Raw genomic sequence first — 15,295 nt, 5'->3', positions numbered from 1 at the left:
GAGATGTGTGCTTGTTTCTCGCTATTTTGCGCTGAGTAAAAGCTTTGACTCTGACGAAAGATTGTGGCAAAACTGGACTTTCTGTCTTCATTTGTTTCTGTTTTCAGTGTGTCCTTATTCTCCTTGTCTGTTTCCGTTGAGGAAACTTAAGACTTCTCACCAGGCTTGACTAATAATCTATGTGCGTCATGTTTGCAGGTAGTCTACTATACTCCCTCTTTCATGTTTGATGCATATGAGACACTGACCATTAACCCACTTAGCTCAGCATTGCTGCGCTGACCCTGATTTAAGCAGTCATTGCATTCAGACATCCATCTCAGAGTCTGTTCTCTCATCGACTTTTAAAAGCCCATTAAGCTGTGAGATGATGGCGTCCAAAAAAATAATGATGGAAGCATGCTGCTTTAGTTATGTAATGTCGCCTCATGATGGAGGCAGAGGTCAGTGAACACATCAGAGACATTATTTTCCTATGAGAACAGCTTGTTTATTCAGATGTGGAAAAAGTAAATATTTCAGAGTTTGTATTATTACCTCATTCACATTGCCAATATTAAACGTTTGAATTTCCTTTCCAAAACTACATAGTGCCCCTTTAAATTAGTAAAATTAGACTTGGAAAAAATACTCATTAAAGTACAGGTACCCCCCAAAAATGGCTTAATTACAGTTGTTACTTCCACCCTAGCTTGTTATTTATTGCATTTATTTCACTAAATATCAATGATCTTTAAACCTCACTGTCATGCCTTTGTGTACGGGTTGACTACACTTGTGAATTATACCATTTTTAAATTCATAAGGACTACACACTGCATGCAAGACTGCAATACTTGAGGTGGGGAAATACTGACTTGTCATGCCCAAGAAAAAAAAATGAACTTGGGACTTCGACTAGGCTAATTTTGAGCATGCACAGTGCCATCACTTATGCTTGTTTGCAGATTTACAGTATTATGTATATTTCATGAAAAAGAGATGCAGTGAGTGAAGCTCTAGTCTACTGAGTGCATCCTCACAGCCCAGCGTGCGTGTAGAAACATGCAGCACTGAGATGCACCTTCTGCAATCCGCACCATGCCTGCAGCTGGATCACACACAGCAGTAATGAGTATTCTATAACGGGATATTATTGCCACGCTGACATATCTCCACTGCGCGTCCCTCACGCATATCACAAAAGGAAGGAAAGCAGCTGTTTTCATCTGTTTTTCCTCATAATGCTGCCCTCTGCCTCTCACGCTCCTTATATGGGAAAGGAATTAGTTGCGCGAACAAGGGCGGAAACGCGGCGCGGTGGCTGCTGGGTAATTTCGCCGACATACAGGAAGAAAAAGGCGAAGCTCAGTCTGCCCGGAGAGTCTGCTCACTACACAGCCCCACGGCGGATTTGACGGCGATATAAAACACCAAATCACTGCTTGACCAGTTTAGCAGGTAAGCTTCGTGTTGTTGTCAGGTGTAACGGTTTGTAGCGCAGTCAACGGTTGAGCTGAAGCGGGACGGTGGCGCACGCGAGCGAAGCAACGGTCTGTCGCGCGAATCATTCAAGAAATGATTTAATGGAACTCGGTGTGATGCTAACACACACACACCCGGCTAGCCGAGGCTGCTGCACCGTTAGCCACACAATCTGACGCCTAACCGCTGATTCGCCGGTATCTTTAAATGTTTCCAACCTCCTGTTCATTTCGCACTTCTTCTTTCTAGCATGAGGTCACTGAAATGTCCTTTTTTTTCCACCCTGCAGACTAGAGAAACATTAGCTAACAGAGGGAGGGGTGTGTGTGTAAGAGAGAGCGAGAGACAGAAAATCCAGGAAATGCCGAAACAGACAGCACACACTTAAACAGCAGGGAGGGGATGTGACAGGCTCAATCTGATCACCTAGCTAACTCGCTTTTAACTCTTACTTATCTTTTTCTTTGCTGATTTGTCAAACGAACATTTTGTCAGGGGTGGACGTGATTGAGCTAGCTCGCATTGTCGCCGATGGTGTTTTGACACATTTTGTATACCGTGCATAACTGTTCCCTCATCGATGAAGCAACCGTCTCGAACAAGTTAATTGAAGAACAGCTTGTGTTAAAGCTGTCCAAATGCATCAACTGTCTTTAATATTTCGTGAAAGATTGTCTTTTGTGTAAATGTATGTGAGGCTGCGGGTGACCAAACATACCGGGGGCACAGATTTCCACACAACACCCACCGGCTCTCCTCTTTACTGGCTAGCTTTAGCCTCGCTAGCATCCCTGTCCGTCTTGATTGAAACCCCGGTGATCGCATTAACATCAGCGGCTTGAACTTGATTCGTCCGAGCCTTGAGCCCACCAAAGTAGGACTGCTGGGAAAGGTTAGAGCTCACCGTCAGTGCGTTGGCCTACTTGTGCCTCTGCGACAAAGAGCAGCTGATGTTTTTGTTTTATCCTATGCAAATACATAGAGGAGCTCCTTTCTTTATGTCTGAATGTCTGGCCTCTCAGGCAGAGTCAGACCCTCACACAGGCCTAACCTACTTCACTGCCCCTGCATGCTGATGGTGCTCTATGCAGAACATTTCCACCTCATGTCCACAAAAGTAGGTCTATGAATACTGTATGCAGGGTTGTACATATTGGAGGAAGACCAGCAAGAGCTTTGATATAGACGAGGCGTCCTTCTATAGATCTTTATATCAAAAAGGATCATAGCTTTGGTGTAACTCCTTTTGGTACGTTTTCAAAAGGCATAAAGTAGCACAGGCAATTCTGCAGAACAAAGTATACTTGACTTTATTTCATAGTAATAAGATGAGACGTCATTGATCCATCACCAGGGAAATTCACTTGTTACTGCAGCTCAAGAGAGGCAAAAACAGTGATTCAGTGAAAGGTAAAAATGAAACATCAAACATGTTTTCTTTCACGCACAGATATGAGCAGCAAGGACAATTGCACATGATAATTGTAATAGCAGTATACTAAAACCAACATGTATCAACATTAAAACCTTACCTTTTTGTGAGATAATAATGCAGGAAAACATGCCTGAGGTAATTTGTAATGATCAAACTGCACTGATTTCATTTTGGATAATAAAATGTATACTTGAACTGTAAAATAATCTGCCTCAGTCTCATAGTTTTGGTAATCCCATTTGAGGGAACACCCAAGGAATTGTGTTTAATTGGCGGAAATCAATATTGAAATTATTCACTCAAACATAGTTATTTGCCTAAAACAAATTGAGTATCAGTCCGGCTCCAGTTCTTGGTCTGACATCTAGTTTAAAGAATAAGTTCTCCAGCTTTTGTTATGGAAAACAAACCCTATCAAATACACAAACAAAACAATGCTCTGTCTGTTTCTCAGTAAGTTCCGACTGCCCTACCCCAACTGTGGCCAAAGAAACTATATACAAACAAACATACTAGTTTGATTTTAACTTTGTACTTTCTTGCAACCTATTGTCAGCTGTGGATCTGTATACTTACACAATATAGTAGGATCAATTCTGTGTTGGGGTTGGTCATTTTAGGGATGTTGTTGACAAGAAGGGAAAATGTACCGTGGAGAGCTTCCTCCACTCCTGAAGCTGTGGTTCAGCCCCAGTTTTGCACGTCTTGCCTTTTATAGTGCTTGAATCTAAGGAAAATGTTATGAAAGGCTCGACTCCCTGGCTTCAGTCAGTGCTATATCTGCCCGCCTGTCTCTGGAAAGTTGTTTCTACTTTCTTGACAGCGGTGTTTCCTTTAGGGTCAGCACTTTGCTTGAACATACAGTTTGTGGTCACTTTACTGTAGTGCACTTTAGGAAATAAAATGATGTGGCAGGAAATCCAATAAGTTCAAATGTGTTCCACTGAAGAATTTACAATTTGTATAGGAATTGGAAGAAGTTTGTTAGTGTTGTTTTATACACAGTTTATCATCTGCAGTGCGTTCTTTTTTTTTTTTTAAAAGCAACTCACACATTTAGTTGCTTGTTTTTTTAGTGTCTCCTATTCCTCACATACACCTTCAGGGGCCACTCCCTTCCTGTATTGCTGTTGAGTCACTTGTAGTTGAAACCAGGAAGTGCAGTTGAACTCTGGTTTCTGCAGGTAAACCATAAATGCCTCTCAACATGTCCGAAGCATTTAGGTGAGGGATAGTAGAGTCATGCGTCCTGCTATGAGCTCATTTTCTCTCCACACGCTCTGCAGCAATGAGTTTACAACTCTTTCTGTGTGAGTGAGGCAGAAAAAGGGAAGTTGGGGCATTACGAAATGGAGTTGCAACTAACAAGTCATGTCACTTTCAAATAATCTTTTCATTACTTTCCTGAGTAATCCTTTAAGCTATAATGTGTCACAAAATAAAGGTGAAATATCAATCTGCCAGAGTCCAAAACTGACATCAGAAGATTTTAAGTTTCTTTTGTCCATCCAGCAGTCCAAAACACAAAGACTCTGATCTATGATAGTAAAAAAGAAAAGCAGCAATCTTCACATTTAGATAATAAGTGGGCAATTAGTCTTAATTTCATTGACTTTATTAGGCCAGCTCAAAAAAAAAATGCTTTTTTGGCCATCATGAGTCTTCCAAAATGTTTTTGTCTCTTTGTTTTTAAATGTGACAAGCTGTCACCACCTCTCTTGCTGAATCGGGAGTAATACAATGCTGCTGGTACACCGCCCTATCAGTATGACTTCATTTAACAGCCATGCAACACTTCTGAACAAAGAAGTATTTAGTTTGATAGCCAGCCCTAATGAATAAGATAAGGTAGGAAGTTAGCCTGAATTGGACCGTCTAAAATTGGCAGTTTATTTGATTAGCTCTGATCAAAGAGCAGGAAAACAAGATTATGAGTTTGACTTGTCATTTTGGTGTTGTTTGATACCCAACCCTCCTCTTATGTTTGCTAATTGGATCACAACCCATTTACACTACTGAAAGTCTGTCACCTCCCTTATTGTAACTGGGAAAGTGCAGGCAAACGTTTCTCTGCCTTTTGTCTGTCACAGCCAAAAAAGTTAATTGCCCTCCAAGTCATTAGATATCTACAGATTTAGTTCAGTCCCTGTGTAGTGAAAGTGAGACATGAGCTTTACCTTGCGTCGACTCATTAGAGAGAGTGGCCAGTGTGCTGCCATTCACCGTCAGCCAGGTGTAAGTACCTGAGTGGAAACACTCTCAGTCCGGCCGGTGAAGGTAGCATCAGGTTACCTCCGTCTTATGTAATGTTAGCCTCTCATAAGGTGTGTTTGTAAGCCTATGCTAGACTTGGATAGAAGTTAGTTAATCTTGTACTTAAGGGGGTAAAGTAGGAGAATCAGTTTGCATGTTGGCACACAGACCATACAGACTATATTTGGACTATAGCTGCGCCATTTTTGTTGTGAAACGTCAAAGAATCTGCAAACAACATAGTTGGGATAACAGGGCAGGTCTGCACAGTCTGCAGCAACATAATGATCCGCATACCTTTACTCAGCAAGTTCTGACCTGCTTTGAGTCTTTCCTCCTTTTTTTTGCTTACTCAATTACTCTAAGAGAGCCCTTTATGTGCATTCCATCTTCAAACAGTGAAAATGTAAATTTCTGGGGTTATATATACAAATTCTGGAGGCCATGGTCTGTGCAGGCTTTGTAGGATAATGACTGCAGTGAATTTGCAAGTGAATTCTCTTGTCACACTCTGTGGACTGCTGATGTATTAGCCCCTTTTGCATAGTGGGTGTTGCAAGATAGATCTGGTGGGTCACAAGATGAATAACAAGCTAAAAGAGAAGAGAGAAAATGTCGTATCTAACCCTTTTTGTTTACCTGATAATTGTACCTATGTTGATGTTTAAAAAGAAAAGGAATTAATAACCGGATCAGAACTGACTGACGGATGAAAGTACTGGCGAGAAGTCAGAAGAAATACATTTTCGATGATTTGTAAGCCAAAAACAAAAAGACATTTAAGACCTTTTATTAAAATCAAAAATGATAAACACAAGGGACTGAACTCTTTGGTTTAATCAAGATACTTTTATTATATCGATTCTTAAGTCGACGATACAGCATTTGCAGATATCACAAATCCTGCCATAGTATGATTTTTGGTTCAGTTCAGGACCACATTTAACACAATATTTTACCTTTCACTCCTTTTCTTTTGGCCACAAAGAAACGACACACAAATGATTTGTAAAGTGAACCATATACTGTAAGTGCAGCAGTAAACATAAAACATGACTTAACAGGAACAACTTTTAACAAAGGTCTGAAATTACAGGAGAGGATTAATCAATACTGAAATGGTTTGCTGCAGCCGTTACTTATAAGATGCCAGTCCTGTTAGAGGGAGCAGTGAATATCTCGTGGACCGTACCTTTGACGATTTAGAGCTTCATTTCATAACACCAGTCGGTGGATGTCTCACAGTGTAATTGCACATTCGCAGGTGAGAAAATCATCTGAATTGACATCTGATTGCAGGCAGTCACACACTTTTTCTATCAAACCTCATAGGATTAAATCAACTAAGGAAAAACATGCCCAGGATCCAGAGCACTGCTGTTCGTTATCCTGCCAAAGAAGCTACTTTTTAATTGCAGTAATTGCCTTCACCTCGGGTCTCAGGAGAAATTTAGTCCCCAATTAGAAGACTACTAGAACAGGAAGTACAAACTGAACTATAGTTGCCTTAACCCCTTAATGACCATCAATAGGCACAAACTTGTGTTGCGCAGCCAAATATTATTATAGCATATTTTATCATTAAATGTATTGTTATGTCTGTATTGTTTTAATCATTTTTATCGAATCTTCATTCATGTTAACACAAGTACTCCAGAGATGCTAACATGTTGTCACTGGCTCCTTTGCGCTCGTACTTAACTTCTCCATTGTTTGCACCTTTCACAGGTATGGCTGAGTTGGCGAGTTTGGTGCAGCGGCTTGAGGTGGCAGTGAGTCGTCTGGAGTCAGTGTCAGGCCAGGGAGGCGGTGCTGGAGGCTCATCTGGTGGAGGTAAAGATCACTGTTATGGAAAGAGATGTCTTGTGAGCGTGTCTCTTACTTTTAGGCAGATAAATCATTTAATGCATTTGCATGTCAATGCAAAAGCTGTGCCGAAAGGGAGATTTGAGGCTTTGCTGAGACATATAATCAAAAAAAGACAACAAATCCCTCAGCCCCTGTTAAAGTGAATGAGTTTACATACAACTGTTAAAGAGAAATAATTCTGTTCAGATGTAGGGCTGGGTTTGAAAAAAAAAATTCCCAATTCAAATCGATCTTCATTTGAATAATCTCAATTTGTAAATTCCAGAGATTTTATATTGTAATATAGGCTATGTCTTTTCCTGTGGATGCGTGTCAGGGTCTGAAAATGAATGTAATGTAGGGGCGAACTATAAACAACCGAACTCACTACATCATAACAATATTATGTGTTAAACTTGTATGTTGAAGTAAACATGTAACGCTGTGATCCTACCCTCTCACTGAGGTAACACAGTGCAGTAACAAGTGATGGTGGGTGGAGTGGCTGAGTCACACCATTCACCCTGTTACAAGACGAGTACCCTCAACATGACTTGAAGCTGTTATTTTAAGGTAAAGAAGTTGTACGATTGCTTTAAATGCCTTGTTTTCCTTCTCTGTAGCTGTATCGGCATACGTCGAGGCCTATGACGCGATCCTCAACAGTGCCATGGCCGAGTACCTTTCCCTCAGCAAGAAGATCGGGGGTGATGTCCAGAAACATGTAAGTTACAGCTTTGATTGTATTTAATTGTCATTTTTATGCAATTTGGCGTCAGTCTCTGCGTTTCACATGTATAAATGCTAAAATATAGAACATAAATCTGCTTTTGATTTTGAAGAAGTACCATTTATTGGAAATGTTCTATCTCTTTATATTGTTTTATCTTTTCTTGTGGTTATCTCTGAAGGCATATTAATGCATCCATAAGTGACAAGTGTCGTACTTATGTTTGTCGTGTGAGTACTGTAATTGTTAGGAGAAGGAAGAAAAAGCATGTACTGATCGTTCGTTCTTCACATATTTCTGTTTCACTTCCAGGCTGGTATGATGGAGCGGGCGTTCAAAGCTCAGAGACAATTCCTTGCAGTGGCCTCCACCAGCCAGAAGCCCAGCGATGTAAGTTCACAGCTCGTTAATGCTCAGTCAGTTAACGACTCATTAACTGAACAGCACTGATCAATATATTTGCATAATTCATTTTGCTTACAGCCCCTTCGCTTTCTCTTGACTGCTAAATATTCTAGCTTGTTTTATACTTGATGCTAAAGAGCCCAATTTTTAAGAAGAAAAAGACCGACTTTGTTAATCAGTTTACAGACATAAGAAGACTTCCTCCTTAAACAGCAACACTAGATATATTTATTGTACGTAATCAGAGGGGTGTAATATGACACAAGTTCAACACAGCCAGGCTTTCTTCTTCAGGCTCTCTTCATGTTCATAAAAAGGGGCATCTGGAGTATCTTTCTCCAGATTTGTATCTCTCTGTCCATGTCTGTCGACTGGCAGGTGGGTGAGATGTGTATAAATCCATCCGGCACAGAATCTGATATATCTGGCTGGCTGGTCGCCGGTCATGCTTTAAATCAGCCGATTCTGGTACCTGGCCAGTTGATCGGTGCATCTCTAATTATAATCTCCACAGTAATGTGAGGAGAATAAAAAAGGGAAAAAAAACCTCTACAAATATCTTTTTGGAACATGTAAAATGTTCTTGTTGGTTTGCAAAAAGTCCTCAATATATAAAAAAACCAAAAAAACTAAAGTTGCTAAAATCCACCATCTGAGTGAAACTTTGTCGCCTCTTTCCTCGACAGGATGTGCTGACCAGGCTCCTGCAGCCGATCAGCGAAGTGATCGCTGAAGTGCAGCAGTTCCGCGAGAAGAACCGCAGCTCGCAGCTCTTCAACCACCTCTCCACTGTGAGCGAGAGCGTGCCGGCCCTCGGATGGGTTGCCATTGTAAGTTGGGAAGAATTTTGTGTGTGTGTGTTTGTGTGTGTGCTTTGAGTGTGTGGGCAGACAAATGAGTTTTATAAAAGCCGGACACAAGCCTCTCTTTGAAATCTGTCATCGCTGTCTGGTGAACAACAGTTTCTTGGCTGGCACCGGCAACAGAGCTCCACTGTTAGTTTGGATGATTAACTCTTTGTTTGATGTTGTTTTTGATCTTCATGAATAATTCATCGGCTTTTCAAACACCCATAATAGACACATTCATTCGTTATACGCCTACTCTAATATCTTGGAGATCTCATTATAAACCTGTGATCTGAATTTATCACATTAAGCATTCATTTGCTGGTGTAAAAAATACATATAATCACCTTGTTGCTGAGAGTTTGATGAGAAGGTCGACACCAGTCATGATTGTAGGCTAAACATGAGGCTAGAGAACACAGCGCCACACTCATCTAACCCTCTGCAATACAGCAGATATGTTGTGAATCCCCAAAATGTGAAACTGCTGACTGTAATCTCAGTTTAGACATTTATTGATTGGTGTTTTTTTGTCTTTGTGTCCCAGACTCCAAAGCCCGGCCCCTTCGTTAAAGAGATGCAGGACGCCGGCATGTTCTACAGCAACCGTGTGCTCAAGGATTACAAGGAAAAGTAAGTTAAGCTTCATTATATTGTGTTTCCTCTGTTGTCTGCAGCAGGGAAGTTAATTTTAGACGTTACACAACAATGTAGTGGACATCCTTTTTTGCAATGTGTTCTTTTTTAACTGCATCAGTTGTTTCTTAAATGTTGTAACGTTGGATGACTTAAAGAGTCGAGATAAACTTTCATATGCAGCCAAACCATCTGTCTTCCATCTTTCCTTCCTCTAGGCTCATTTTTTGAGTTCAGTTTTACCGAGTCAGCACTGCCACATGACACGTAGACGCATGCTGGGACTTCCTGTATTTAAACCTTTACCCAAAGCTCTTTTGTGTTTTGCTGTCAATTTAGAAGGTAGAAGTTATTTAGACTAGAATCAGCCTGTTTATGCTGATCAGCTGCAACGAGAACAATGAACAAGCCTTTGCTCATTTTGTTAGTAAACTCTGTGCAGACGTGTATGCAAAACAGTAATGCTGTGTACAAACACAAGGATCAAAACATTCATGGTGTATGAGATCTGGGCTCAGTGGTTAACGTGGGTTAGAGAATGTTATACGCTCTATTTTAAGTAGTAAGTGTCTGGTTCTGTTTGTGTGTGGACTGTCTCGTGCATTGTGTTTTCCTGTGGGATGTAGGGGGCAGTGAAAAGGAACAATAAACTGCTCGAGGAGGGAAATGAAACATAAAATGTCAAGGTTTGCATGTGAAAAGATGATCAACAGACAATCCTGTTATCTCTTCCTCACAGGGACAAGACACACGTGGACTGGGTGAAGGCATACACCTCCATCTGGACTGATCTGCAGAAATACATCAAAGATCACCACACCACTGGACTGGCCTGGAGCAAGACTGTGAGTCCTCTAAAAATCACCTAAAATAGCTTAGTTGCGAGTAAAAATGTACTTCATGGAATGTTCTGGGCAGGAAGAGCCAGTCAAAGACGAGGGTTTAACCTACTCAAGTTCCTAAATAGGGAGGAAATTATACAAAATTGACAGAAATGGAACCGTTAAGAAAACCAAACTGAAGCTAGCAGACAAGCGGCATCAGTGATTTCCTCCAAAGAGAGGAATTTATTACTATGTTGACAAATATGCAGAATTTGGAAGGTCCCATGAAAAAGAGGTATTTATACTCACTTGAGTTTTTCATGTTTTGAAAAAGAGTTGAAGCACTTCAACAGAGATGGAAACACCTTTATCATATAATCTGACTTGGCAAACATTTAACTCCCATGACTGATCAGCTGTTCACACTCCAAGAGAAGAAGAAGCATTCCCAGATTATTTGCCACACTCCCCATGGATGGTACCGTTCATCACGGCTGTGCATAATGTAGCCTATACTGCCATCTTCTGATGAAACTACACTTTGCATAGCCTAGCATATTAGCTTCAAACTGGCTAAAAGAAATGCACAAAATGATCAAATTTAATTTTTCTGATATTTTAAAAGATTGCGTCAAATTTGCTCCACAGTTGGGATGAAAAACACGGCTTTTGAAGATTCATGGGAAGTGATTGGAAGCAAAATCAAAGCCGTCTTTATTCTTGTTGGTTGTTTCACACTCCTGACGAATGTAAAAGAAAAGTGAAAGCGGTGCAACATCCTATCAAAAGTATTTATTTAAATACAAATATATCCTGAATCATACATATTGCTCCAGCTAATATCTTATTCATTGACAAATATTTTAATGATCATACTAAAAACTTGTGTCAGAAGGTGTCCTGACCTCCGTCTCTGTACTGCAGGCATCCAGAATACCAAGTCAATCTCTCACAAATGCCAATAATTTCCAGCAGTTCAATAAAACGATCGCTGTTACCTGTTAACGTCTTCTAAGCACAAATGTCGAAGCATATCAGCTGACTTCTGTTGTGACATTCAAATACAGCATTTCTAATTTTCTGTCCACCTCAGGGTCCTGTAGCTTCAGGCTCCGCCGCTCCTACTAGGGCTCCTGCCGGTGGAGCGCCTCCCCCACCTCCCCCCGGACCTCCTCCTCCCCCCATGGACCTCGGTGGATCCTCTGGCGGCGGCGATTCTGGTCCCGACACTCGTAACGCTTTGTTCGCCGCTATCAACCAGGGGTCCAACATCACCAAGGGTGGGTAGTCTGAATGAACTCGGTCTTGAAAGCATTAGTCACAAAATTTAATGCCAAAATTAAAAGTACTCTGTGCAGAAAAATGATCCCATTGTCTCTCTTCCTGGCTTCCTTGCCCTCTCCAGGCCTGAAGCACGTGAGCGACAACGAGAAGACTCACAAGAATCCTACTCTGAGGAGTCAAAGTCCTGCAGTACGTGCCGGACCAAAGCCTTTTGCTTCCTCTGCTGCCCGACCCGCCGCCGCTGCCACCCCGACTCGCACGCTGCCCCCCGTGTTGGAGCTGGATGGGAAGAAGTGGAAAGTGGTGAGTTGTTGGTTCATTCATTTAAAAGTTACTTGTAAGTAGTTTCCATGAGAAAACAAGCATTGTAAAAGATAAGGATTCAGATTAACTAGGCTTTTAGCTGTAAGACCACCACAAGTCACTGAACCAGAAAAACAACCTGTTGCACTGGCTCCATTGTTCCATCCTGATTATCTAATGAACTCTTTGGCTCTATTTTCTTAACATTTTTTTCTTCTTCTTGCCTTCTGCAGGAGAACCAAGAGGGAGCGCAGGGCCTGGTGATCAATGACACTGAGCTGAAACAAGTGGTCTATGCGTACAAGTGTAACAAGAGCACCCTGCAGGTCAAGGGCAAAATCAACTCCATCACTATAGGTAAGAACAAAACTGTGTGTCAGATATTTAGAGGAAGGAAAAGTCACTTGTCAGCCAGATGGTTAAAGAGGGGAGGCACTAGGACGAGATGTAAGGCGAGAGGGACGGGTGTTTGTCTGTGCTCTGAAAACAGGAAGTTAGTTGTGTTTTGGCTCGCAGTTACACATGTATTTGAATTCCGTTGTCCTTGTACAGTGTTGCCTATGTTAACCATTCAGTTTGAAAGTACCAATAAAATACCCAAAAAGTGTGACGGCGGTGGGACAGTTCATGTTTGTTTTCCAGAGATCGACTCTCCTCAGTTGCATGACTTGCATATGTCGTCTAAATATGTGTGTTTTGTTTCTCTCCATCAGACAACTGTAAGAAAATGGGCCTGGTGTTTGACGATGTCGTCGGCATCGTAGAGATCATCAACTGCAAGGATGTCAAGATCCAGGTGTGTACATCATGCAGTGTTTTTATTAATGCAACCATAAAGTAAACATGTATACAAAATTAAAAAACACACATGGAAAGGTCTGGATTGTCCTGTCGCCTCAAAACCAATCAATCCAATTCACTCTTGTTGGCATGTAAATATTGTCTATTTCTCCTGACGTTGTTCCTCATAACATAACATCTGTAACAGCTGGAAGTGAACAGGATGAAATGGTAAAAAGACAGCAGATGTCTGAGAATACAGACAGGAGATGAGAGGAGCTAAACTTCAGGCCTCAGAGATTCAGTCGCTAAAGTACAAAAGTATCTCAAGTTGAACACCAGACACACCAGACACATCTCTGGCCTCGCAACACAGACTTGTTTTTAGGGGAGAAGTGGGGTTGTCCTACAAATGCTTGGAGGTGTGGCTCGGCTTAACTCTGTAGAAAAATTGGTAATGGAAAAGCAAATCAGCGCGATGAAAAGTCCAACGTGACCGACACAAGGAACTCCCTGTGAATCAGCAGGCTGCAGTGAGCTGCTGATATTTGGAGCTCACCCACTGGCTTTGTTGAATTTCATGATCTCACCCAGTGGTTTCTGCCGTCCCGTCACTCTTCAGCTGTTCTTGGCTGAATATCAATGCATTTTTCATGAACACCCTGATTTATATTCATGTAGTTACACAATAAAAGCTGCTCAGTTTGTGGCTACAGAGCAGCTCCACTGATGCATTAAATTAAGTCCCCACACAAAGAAATCTTGGGCTGAGTGCAGAAACGTGTCTCAGATACATCAGAAATAAATCCAACAGCCACCGTGGTCTTCATGGTTCATTTAGTTGCCTTTTTTGTGTGCAGGTCATGGGTAAGGTGCCCACTATCTCCATCAACAAGACGGACGGTTGCCATGTCTACCTGAGCAAAGACTCTCTGAGCTGTGAGATCGTCAGCGCCAAGAGCTCAGAGATGAACATCCTGGTACCCGGCAATGACGGAGACTTCGTGAGTATTCTTTCACAGGGACATTTTTAAAAAAAAAAGTGTTAGAGGATAAGTCTGGTGATATTTTATATTTGTCTTATTGTCAACAAAAACAATTGTCTGTTTGAAGTTCACCAATATTTAAAAGACAGATTAACAGGCTGTTGTGTTGGTTTTTGGTCCTTTTTCGTGAGTTTTGTTGATAGAAATAAAATAAAGAATATTCCAGATTCATCCTGCATGTCAAATATGAATTTCAACTGGACTTCTCTCTCTTACTCCCTCTCTCAGACGGAGTGCCCCGTTCCCGAGCAGTTCAAGACCGTCTGGGACGGCAAGAAGCTCGTCACCACAGCAACAGAGATCGCCGGGTAGACCTGAGCAGTGTGAAAAAATGGCCACCCCTCCTCGACACCATCCCCACCCTTTTTTTGCAAATGCCTTCCTGACTGATCCACCAACCCCACCAGCTAACTCTCACACTGTAGACTGAGATTTGGACCTCATGCGTTTTATCTCCCCCTCCCTTCCTCCTTCCGTATCAGCCAATCACAGCTTAAGCTGTCCCTTCAATAAGCCAATGAGAGGACTGTTCGCTTTTATCTGGAGCAAATCCTCCAGCCAATCAGCAGGGAGCAGCTTGTCATTCAAATTGGTTTTCCCTCTGAGCCTGTGAGCACTTTTCAAAAACATTCAGGAGTTTTGCCAATAGCTGGGATGCTCTATATATTTTTTAAATCTATCTGGATAATGCTAAGCTAAATTTATTACGTAGAATAGCCAACACGGGAACAGGGATATTGATTCCTCTGCAACAAAAAGCGCAGCAGCCAATCAGGACGCTTCAGGCTGCTCTTCTTTTCTTTCTCCTCTTCCTGGTCAGGAGGGGCTGGTGTGATTCCTGAGAGGTTTCTTGTCAAACAGCCCGTTTTTAAGAGGATAAAATCATCCATATCATCTCTGCTGATGTTGACCATAATAATATTAATATTCATTGTGGATGATAATAATAATAATATGAAAAGCACTCAGAGCACATAAGAGTAAAAAAAACAAGTTGTGTCACATCATGAAACTCCATTTAGGTGATGTTGGAACAATTGAAATGATCATTCCATGTGCTTTCCATTAATTCTACACATAGGACATTCCCAAGTATTAAAACATTCCATGTAAGGAGGCATGTAAGGAAAAGTTGGCGATTTAAGAGCCGAGAGATGTTTGTACAGATTGAAAGACAGAATTGTTGTTAGATGCTTCACCTCCACCTCTAGATCGGAAACATCTGCTGTAATCATCTGTATAGATACGGATAATTAAAAACATTAGCCTGACCATCATCGTCTCTCCACATCTTCACGATGAAGCTCTTTGCTGAATTTCTCTTTTTCATCGTCTCTTTCTTTTACCTCTTTCACTTTGTTGTTTTTTTTTGGGTCCAAAAATCAGAATTCTGCTCATTAGTACTGGAGATATCATTAAAAAAATGTTGCAATAAAACA

The 15,295-nt window shown here is 41.4% G+C and overlaps 1 protein-coding gene across 1 annotated transcript; it reads left to right on the top strand.

The window, feature by feature from the left end:
* Positions 1 to 1,286: 1,286 nt before the first annotated feature.
* cap1 (CAP, adenylate cyclase-associated protein 1 (yeast)) lies at positions 1,287 to 15,293 on the top strand. Its single transcript, XM_030412784.1, has 13 exons — positions 1,287 to 1,440; positions 6,881 to 6,985; positions 7,624 to 7,724; positions 8,043 to 8,120; positions 8,822 to 8,965; positions 9,531 to 9,616; positions 10,359 to 10,464; positions 11,537 to 11,723; positions 11,849 to 12,030; positions 12,264 to 12,387; positions 12,744 to 12,826; positions 13,671 to 13,814; positions 14,085 to 15,293. Exons 2-13 carry the CDS (start codon positions 6,883 to 6,885, stop codon positions 14,166 to 14,168), a joined length of 1,422 nt encoding a protein of 473 aa, XP_030268644.1. The 5' UTR covers positions 1,287 to 1,440; positions 6,881 to 6,882; the 3' UTR covers positions 14,169 to 15,293.
* The last annotated feature ends 2 nt before the right edge of the window (positions 15,294 to 15,295 follow it).

The sequence above is a fragment of the Sparus aurata genome, chromosome 3 (assembly GCF_900880675.1).
Source record: "Sparus aurata chromosome 3, fSpaAur1.1, whole genome shotgun sequence".
NCBI classification, from domain to species: domain Eukaryota; kingdom Metazoa; phylum Chordata; class Actinopteri; order Spariformes; family Sparidae; genus Sparus; species Sparus aurata.
The sequence above is the reverse complement of the archived record's forward strand: the minus strand, read 5'-3'. Positions and strand labels throughout refer to the sequence as shown.

Bases quoted from the DNA above. Each gene is read 5' to 3' on its own strand.
- cap1 (XM_030412784.1), top strand. From the start codon at position 6,883: ATGGCTGAGTTGGCGAGTTTGGTGCAGCGGCTTGAGGTGGCAGTGAGT. The intron at 12,827-13,670 runs GTGTGTACATCA...TTTTGTGTGCAG, and splicing joins GCAAGGATGTCAAGATCCAG to GTCATGGGTAAGGTGCCCAC. The intron at 13,815-14,084 runs GTGAGTATTCTT...TCCCTCTCTCAG, and splicing joins CCGGCAATGACGGAGACTTC to ACGGAGTGCCCCGTTCCCGA.